General features: G+C 41.5%; 1 protein-coding gene across 2 annotated transcripts; it reads right to left on the bottom strand.

Annotated features, from left to right (window-relative positions):
- Window positions 1-685: 685 nt before the first annotated feature.
- LOC115767840 (transmembrane protein 120 homolog) lies at window positions 686-8,983 on the bottom strand. 2 transcript variants are annotated; one of them, XM_030712186.1, is made up of 8 exons: window positions 8,330-8,983; window positions 7,907-8,061; window positions 7,702-7,820; window positions 3,033-3,162; window positions 2,752-2,891; window positions 2,459-2,676; window positions 2,002-2,381; window positions 686-1,350 (listed from the first exon to the last, which is right to left on the bottom strand). In XM_030712186.1, the coding sequence occupies exons 2-8, from the start codon at window positions 7,967-7,969 to the stop codon at window positions 1,186-1,188; spliced, it is 1,215 nt and encodes a 404-aa protein (XP_030568046.1). In that variant the 5' UTR covers window positions 7,970-8,061; window positions 8,330-8,983; the 3' UTR covers window positions 686-1,185. The 2 variants fall into 2 exon arrangements, with proteins under 2 accessions (XP_030568046.1, XP_030568047.1); XM_030712187.1 differs by having other exon boundaries at window positions 8,688-8,983.
- Window positions 8,984-9,129: the final 146 nt, after the last annotated feature.

The following is a 9,129-nucleotide window of genomic DNA, read 5'->3' as shown; positions in this document are numbered from 1 at the left end:
TAAGTGCAAGCGAGACAAGCATATTTGCCTAGCTGACAAATATATGAGAGTACAGCAGGAGCAGGTAGAAGAGAACAGCAGCAAACTAGGCATATAAAAGAAACTGATGACTAAATAGCCTTCGCTGTGCGTATGCACATATGTACATATTTATGCATTAACGCTTCCGTTTTTTGTTATACATACATACATATACAGCCTTACAACTACTATTTACATACTTATACGTATGTACATATGTATGTGGGCAAGTAGACGGCATATATGTATGCATGTACATATGTACATATGTATAGGCTTCAAATTGGATAAATTGCAAAATCATGCTACTCACTGTTGGCCGGCATAGTTCCATTCGCTTTAGTTGTAAAATAAAATGTTTCATGTTAACTTGACACTTTCGCCACAATAGAATAGAAACCGCTGCAATCAAATTATGTATTATTATTATTTTGCGTATTCACAAGTGCAGCAACTTTGCCCGGGGCCCAAAACCGTAATGGGCAACTTTAAATGCCGCTGCTTAACACGCAATTCAATAATTTGTGGTCAATGCAATCAATTTAATTACAGCGGCAGGCAAAAACTCACGCTCACGCACACGCACACGCACGCACACAGATGCACACAAAGCACCGTTGGTCAACAGCCCACCCAAAAGATATTTTTGATATTTTTCTTGCAATTTGTTTTTTTTTTTTTTCACTGTTTATTTTGCAGTTTCTTTTCATTCAATATCAATTCGCTTCTTCTGCACACAGCACTTTGCAATTTCACTTCACGTTTCCTCTTCTAACTTTTTCTTTACAAGCAAGCGAAAAAAAAAATTACTTAAATACAAAAAAAAAAAAAAAATAATATAATAATGTACATAGTTGGTATAAATTTACAGCATTTGCTTTTCTCTTTTTAGTTTTGCTTTCGTATTTGTTTTTGTGTTGTTTATGTTTGGCTTTGCCCCACAGTAGGTGAATGCCTTGGCTTAGTTGCCGTTCAAAGTCGAACATGCAGAAAAATCAATGAATGCAATAAACCGAATAGGAATTATAAAGAGAAGTCGCCAGAAACTTCAGCTTAAAGCAAAATCAATAAATTAGTGCACAAACTAAGAAAACAAAAAAGAGAAGAAGAATTATATAAAATATATGACTGAGTGCGCTACACCTCACAAATGCTGCTATTGCTTTAGTTTGCCTTCTTCTCAGTTGCCGTTGGCATCGCTGCGACTGCGGCTGCTGGCGTCGGCGTTGGCGTTGGCGTCGTCGTCGTCGCCGGCGTCGGAGTCAACGAAGTAGGCGTCGTTGTCGCTGCCTGCGAGCTGCCCGAAAGGTCCAAGTCGCTGGCGCTGTTCTGTTAAGTGTTGAAAAGGAAAAACAGATTAGAGTTGAAAAACTTTCAACTGAGCTCGATCAGTGCTGCGTTTATCGATAGACTTTAACTGTGTCGAATTTAAATACGAGATATAATACGTTGGATTAACAGCTCGTTATTTGCAACGTAAGTTAATATATTTAGAATGTTAAAAATGTGAAAAATGTGTTTTTACGTTCAATTTTAAAACCAATTAATTCTTATTCGACTTTCAACGTTCAAAAGCAACCTCTGTAAGTGTAGCATTTTTTGAAGTTGTTTCGTTTATTGAATTTTGTAGTGTTAGAAAAGGCAAATTAAGTTGAACTTTAGCATGTATATTAACTAAAATTTCAAGTTCAATAAAAGCATTTCATAACGATGAATTCTCAATAGAGTATATTTAAGTTATAAAATGATTTATTAGACCCTCAACCTTAGATCTTGAGCTCGATTTTTGCCGCGTAATCGAACATTTTGAAGTACTTAGTATTGATATGCGCTTATTTTAAATAGAGCTGATATATACAGTAAAATCTCTCTTAAAGAACACTCCTCTTGGGCGGACAATGTTCTCTCAAATCACACTTCTCTTGAGTAAAAAGCTGCCTGACAGTTGCTGTTCGCCAAAGGGAAACCCCCTTCACTCACCTTCATCTCCTTGCGCAGCTTCATGGACTTGCCCATGCTCTGCAATCGATAGCGCTCCTTGGAACGCTCGCGTATTTTCTCGGGCACCACCCACAGCGTGGTGGCCGTGTTGCCCACAAAGAGCAGCAGAAAGAGCCCGCACATGACGGACACATGCCAGGGTGCATCTGGCGGATAATAGGCCAGCTTGAAGAGCGTCCAGGCGTTGTAGGCCTGAAAGGCGTAGCCAATGAAGAGGAACGGCAAAAGGAAACTCAAGCCGCGCCACATCCACGAATGAAAGCCCTCAATGGTAATGTCCATATTGTGACGCTCGCCCAGAGCCTTGAGTCGATAGAGCAGACCCTTCTGGTAGCCAAACTGCAAATACTGAACAATGCCTGCAAGAAATGCCGATGACAAAGCGTTGCAATGGACTTGAGCATGCATCAAATAGATCCGCAGGCGATTTACTCACTGATGTAGACATTAAAGTACATGAACTGCAGACGAAAGAGCTGCCAGTGCTCGCCCTGGGGCCAAATGAGCAGCACGCCGGCGGCGACCGTTGAGATGAAATGATGGGCGCGCCACCAGCCCTTGATCCGGGAGCCGTTCACCTTCAGTATGGACTCGCGTATGGTCAGCGTGCAGTAGTACCAGACCAGCAGGAATATGAACGACAGCTCCAGAGCTCTGGACGGGTTGGGCAGGGCAAGCAAACAGTTTTTATCTTTTCGGCGCCAATTTGTAACTAACACATTTACTCACCTGTAGTTGAATATCAAATTGAAGAAGGCCATTATCAGTCCAATTACGTTGAGTATTAATTTAAACTTTTCATAGTCATCTTTGTAGCGAACTTTGTCGTTTCTGTTCAAAATTGAGACGTTCACATCGCCGAGGATAATCTATGAACAGAATGATAGCAATAATGTACGCACAAATTGGACCGGAACAGGGACCGGCATAAGGCGGGCGAATGGGGGTCGGGCGAGTTAACTTTGTTCAAAGTTTGTGGAAAATCCAACTTGGCAGTGTGACCAGCTTACCTGCAGATAGCGACCAGATTTAGCCGGCAGCGATTGCTCAATTTCGTGCAGCTGCGCCTTCCGCTTCAGCGACATCTTTTGCAGATCATCGAGCTTCTCCTTCTCCTCACCTCCGATGGGTCCTTTGTATCTGTAATTAAAATATTCATATTGGTTAAAGCTTCTCTACTGAACGGCCCTGAACAAGCAGGACGCTGGTTCAAATCCCAAGCGAAGCTCTTTAAAATGGCCATTTTATAAAAATACTCAAAATCTGTGACACGAATTGAGAACAATTAACAGGGGGGGGGGGGGGGGGGGGGGGGGGGGGGGGGGGGGGGGGGGGGGAGAGAGAGAGGAGGCGAGAGACGCGTGGGGAGTGAGAGCGAGGGGGAGAGAGGAGAGAGGAGAGAAGAGAGAGAGAGAGAGAGGAAGAGAGAGAGAGAGAGAAGAGAGAGAGAGAGGAGAGAGAGAGAGAGAGAGAGAGAGAGAGAGGAGAGAGAGGAGAGAGAGAGAGGAGAGAGAGAGAGAGGAGAGAGAGAGGAGGAGAGGAGAGAGAGAGAGAGAGAGAGAGATCCTTGTGTGGGCTAGATTTTGGAACTTTGGACGCAATCAAATTGAAAACTTCTTAAAGTTCAAGCTCGACCAATATATCTGACAAGGGGAATACTTAAGTCATGATATACGCTTATGATATATATATACTATCTGCAAGGAGCTTAGGGAGTTAGTTTAAGATTTCTTGGGGAAAGAATTTTGCAGAAAACTTTTAATTGCTGACCGATTGTTGCTCCCTTAACTATATGATATATCAAGCTGATAATTTATGCCAAATTTAGTTAAGATTTCTAGAGAAACAACCAAGTTCTTCCAAGTTATTCCTATATCAGCCATATGATTAGGATAGTTGTCAGATGTTAAGAAGATTTTGATAACTGGAAACTAATAAATGCCAAGTTTCATCTTTATATGCCTTGAGAAGCAAAAAAGTTGTTCGCACAGTCAGATATATGGACTCGACTGTTGATGCTGATCAGAAATAGATAGATATATAGATATATATATATATATGTATGTGGTATTATTTCCAGACAAAAAACACGTACGTGCCGATTTAAATAGGAGCTCATATATGTCATATATCGATTTGTTCCCAGCTCCCGATTCGTACTATAACACCCCCCGAATCTCCCTAGATATACTTGATTTCCAGTTTTCAATTTTATGTGCACTTTCAACTCGAGAAATTGAGCTAGTTGGCTTTGGTCGGGTCAATAGGTTACATGTCGCATATGCTTTGCCATTTGCATAAATAATATATTTATAATTTCGAATAGGTGCGAGAAGAGGGAGGGGCACGGGGCAGGGGGGGGGGGGGGGGCGGTACGAGGGGCTATGCGAAAAACTGGCCAGCGACGATATCAATTATACACACGGCACACGGCAATTTTAATTTTGCCCACGTCAAAGTTCAATTTAGACATAATTGATGGTTACACACACACACACACACACACACACACACACACACGCACGCACGCACACACATGCACACATATACATATACTATATAGCATATGTATATGTGTTTGTTTTGGGTACATTCCTATTTTGTTGTTTATTCGCATTGCTGGCATTTTATCAATCGCTTCATGTTTTTATTTTTAAACATCCAATAAACGGTATACAAAAAAAAGTTCGACACCTGATAAGCGACAAACGATGATAGGTGGGTTAACCAAGAAGAAGAAGAAGCAGAAGCGGAGTCCAAGAAAAGGCAAATACCTGCGACAAATGGAGGAAAGTACTCGAATGTGTACGCACGTTAACTGATAATGGCCAAATATGTTAGTTGGTAAACATATATAATCGGGGGGCTTGTTGCTGATATATGGCCAAATGATTTGCCAATTCCCGAAAGGTGTTATGCAACGGGCCGGAAGTGCGGCTAAGCAGAGCGACTGGAAAGCTGCCCAACAGCTGCGTGAGAGCGTGTATTTGATTTTCGTATACATACATATATATAGATTCGATTTATATTAACTAAAAATAGTTGCCTCTATTTTCATTTTGACCCGCCCCAAAGTCGCGTCTGAAACGCGCGCGAGTCGCCGCTGGCAAACGCACGCAAAGAGCCCGACTAGGAGATACCCTAAGCTCAGTGCCGAGAGCTTACTTCTTCTTCCCTTCACCTAACCCCAGCCTTGGGATATGTGTTCTAGATAAACTTCGGTATCTGTAGTCCGATTTAAATGAAATTTCCGGGACTTAAAGATGGCATACAAAAGTGTTTAAATACCAAAGCGCATGAAAAAAGGAAGCTTGTTTTTCTTTCAAGGATTTTCTCTTCTAAAAGAGCTGATCATTTTAAGTACTATCCATATGTAGTTTGTAATCAGGCTTGCAAGGCAACAAAAAAGTCGCTGGGTCGCTTCGCAGTTTGAACCAGCTGCCTGCCTTTGAGTTCGAGCCGTGCAGCCTGTAGCTGGTTCGCTTTAACCCATGGCAACAATTTCAGTTTTCTTAACTTTAATTGCAGAGTTGATATGCAAAACTATCGAATGCGCTTAGGGTTGCATTTTCGTGTACATCGCGGCGAAATCCTATTTAACTATTGCAGGCGAGCTGCATTAAGACAAGCGGCTTGCGCAAACTGGGCTCAAACAATTTGCGCAAGTGGCTCGTGTTGTCTGAACAAGCCCAAAGCAATGAACTACAATAACAACACAACAACCGGTAATTACACACTGGCACACGTGCGCACACATACACATACAACGTATTTGCATTTGTCAATTAAAATTAATTTTGCAATAACGTGAAACGCCCTTTTAGCTATGCATTTGCAGCGTGTTTTGTTAATAATTTTTATACTCTTTCTTTGTTTTTAGTATTTGTTGACAATCGAAAATCGTGTTTCCGTTGCATAATTTGTGCGTTGAGCAAAGCTGGCAGCCAGCTAAGCGCAAGGTCACCGAATCGGAGGCAAAGAAACATTAAAACGCGCGCGACTAAAAACGCGCGCAAGCAGCAAAATCCATACATATAACTGTTTAAGTGCGATGCTCGCAAGCGTTAGAGCGAGTGGAAAGACAGTGTGCCGCGCTCACAGCATTTGTATGTGTGCTCTTTGCTGATCATTGACACACATACATGTACATAAACACATGCATGTAGCGCCAGCAAAAACTCCACTACAGTTACAACAACAACAACAGCAACAGCAAACTTAACCACTAGAGGCTGGCCTTGCCTGGCTGCGCGCACAGTGGGCCGCAATTGCACAATTTGTATACGTTTGGTTAAAATAACGAAAAGCAGTATTTATATATAGAGAGTGGCAAAATTTGCCATAATCATAATAATTAAAGATCAAAACGATTTTTAAATGATATTTCAAGAAATGATATAGCTAGAAGTTAAATATGTAGCCAAATTGTCCATTGACAAATCGTATTTGCCCCACTGTGGAACAGCTGGTCATTCAGTTAGTTTTGTTTATTTTTATTTTTATTTTTTTTTGTTTTTTTTTTGTTTTTTTTTTGTTTTTTGTTTCTGTTTTGCGTGTCGCGTTTACAGTTTGCTGGCGTTTTAGTTTACGCTCCATGCAACAGCACAGGGTCAAGGGCAGCTGGTCGGTAAAGGGGGCGAGTGTGTAGTTGGAGCTGCTGCAACTTGTCGAACGAAGATTGCGGAGAGGAGTGAGTGGGTAGAGGGTGGAGGGGGGCCTCTAACTGGGCAAAGGTTCGCTGTCAATTTCAAAATAAACAGTTTATGACATTGGCTCTGCGCCTAAGCACACCAAACGCCAGTTCAGGAACAAAGTCTACGTGTAGTTTTTTATCACAGGTTTTATCAGAAGAAACACAGCTGTAAATACTAATTGGAACCCGGCTACAACAACTTAGTTAGTTGCAATGCACATACATATATAGTACAATTCTTGATATAGCTATACAGCTGTTGTCGCCAGTTGGTCCGAGTTGATAAGGACACCTTCCTGACTAATTGCCGCCATACATGTGTTTCACAGTTTACTGATAAGCGACAAGAAATAAGCGTATATGCATGTATGTATGTATGTGTGTGTGTGTGCACGAATCCAATTGGAATACCTAGTTCGCAGCGGTAATTGATTGAGATCAAATTCCAACTTAAGAACTTCAAAGGGGGGTTGCTTATATTTGCGATGTACCGTGTAACACATTTGAATTGCAAAGAGATGCAGACTCGACACGGAACCGGATACAAAATTTGTTAATCGGCGAAAAGTTGCAATGAACTGTTAACTGCACATTTGTTTATTTACACGGTAAAATGTCAAATTTCAGAGCGAAAAAAAACATCAATCAAATGTGACGAGCTATTTTTTTTTTGTTAAGTAGAAAATTCAAAAATGATCAATTCATCAATTTTTTAGATATTAACATTATAAAGGCTAGTCAAGAAAAGTTCGTGTCAGGCGGCCATCTCTAGCTAAAACCAGCTGCAAGTCATTGCACACATACATACCTAAGTTGATATTAACATATGTATGTATGTGCATGTGTTAATGCAGAGAATTATATAAGGGTTGGATTTTCTGTATGTACAGATATGTATACATATATACCAACTTGTATATACATATAAAGTTATTTATATCAATGTATGTATCTATGTACATATGTATGTGTGCTATTGTACTCACTGTCGCACAGAGGCCGTTATTTGATTCATACGATAACGTTGATGTTTGATCTCGTTGAAGCATTTCTGTTGATGCTGCTGCAGCTGTTCCAGCAGCTCCATGTAGCGTCTGTTGCATGTCTGCAAAGATAACGGATGGGTTGTTAGGCGCTATTAGCAGCTGTTTCAAGGTGAAAACAGTAGCATAGACAACAACAATAACTCACCTCGAGTTCGGTGTATTCTCGATTTAGCTCATCCCATTCATTGCGCAGCGTCTCGATATCCATTTTTATTATTTGTTATTATTTTCTTTGCTAGACGCGCTTTACACGATGTCTGTTGTATGCAACAGCTGTTTTGAGGTTAGGGTCTATGCTGGCTGTGGTGAAGAGACAGAGAGAGAGAGAGAGAGGGGGGGCTTGTTCAAGCGGTGTGTGCAACCACTTGCCGGCTGTTGTGGGCGGAAGGGGGGGCGTCACTAAAGTTACCAGCGTTCGCTGCCAAGTATTTTGGTGAAAAATCAATTGGCCGCAACGCACGCAATTCGCCACAATTTCTATTTCGCTCTTGAGCACAGCCGCAGCGAATAATAATGGAACGTGTTTGGACACAAATCCACTTAATGGGATACACTTGAGTTTAAGCACCTGGAATTGAAAATTTTGCCGCGATGCTGTTGTTTTGTTTAAAAATAAATTTGAGCGGAGCAGCGACGCTTATGCCGTGCGGTAACTAAAACTGAACTGAACTGAACCAAACACCGAACACTGAATAGCGGCAGCGGCGATCCAATTGGCGGTGGTGGCGGCAGAGAGCGCGCGCGACGTTCAGGTTGATCTGTGGCAGCGTATACTGCAGCAGTGTGCTGCCCGGCAGTTAATTTTAACTACTTAAGACTTAGTTTGGCGACGCCAATTTAGATTAGATTCAAGTTAAACACAAACACAACAAACGACGGGCCACAGCAGCCAGCCAGCCAGCCCAGCCACACACGCACTCACTCACCAAACAATATTCTGCGCTGGCTTGCCAACAACAAAACAGTGCGAGCGAGCAGAGGCGCCAGCAGAAGCTCGCTTGTTGCGTCGTACTTCGGTTTATGCAGTTGTCTCGCTCGCTCATTTGCTTGTATTGCTATCTTGCGCTAACGTACGCGCTGTTCCGTCGCCAGCGTGTTTGGCTATGGTGAGTTACACTTCAATGGTGAGTTGAGCCACACTGGTGAGTAAATAAAAGCGCGCTTTTCAAATTTTTACAATTATGTGTGTAGACTGAGTTTTTAATAAGACAATTTTAGTTTCGTTGTGTACATAAAAAAGGTTTCATTTTAAATGCCAGGCCTACTAACAGTAAATATAGCTTTTATTAGCAGTTTTGTGGTCTAGGGGCTAGACGAATTATAAAAAAAAAATATTTATATATATATATATATATATATATATATTAT

Source organism: Drosophila novamexicana, unplaced genomic scaffold, assembly GCF_003285875.2.
Source record: "Drosophila novamexicana strain 15010-1031.04,08,12 unplaced genomic scaffold, DnovRS2.1 tig00001466-arrow-arrow-pilon, whole genome shotgun sequence".
In the NCBI taxonomy this organism is placed as follows: domain Eukaryota; kingdom Metazoa; phylum Arthropoda; class Insecta; order Diptera; family Drosophilidae; genus Drosophila; species Drosophila novamexicana.
The sequence above is the reverse complement of the archived record's forward strand: the minus strand, read 5'-3'. Positions and strand labels throughout refer to the sequence as shown.

Bases quoted from the DNA above. Each gene is read 5' to 3' on its own strand.
- LOC115767840 (XM_030712186.1), bottom strand. From the start codon at position 7,969: ATGGATATCGAGACGCTGCGCAATGAATGGGATGAGCTAAATCGAGAA. The intron at 7,821-7,906 runs GTGAGTTATTGT...TTATCTTTGCAG, and splicing joins GAGAATACACCGAACTCGAG to ACATGCAACAGACGCTACAT. The intron at 2,892-3,032 runs GTAAGCTGGTCA...TTCTGTTCATAG, and splicing joins AATCTGGTCGCTATCTGCAG to ATTATCCTCGGCGATGTGAA.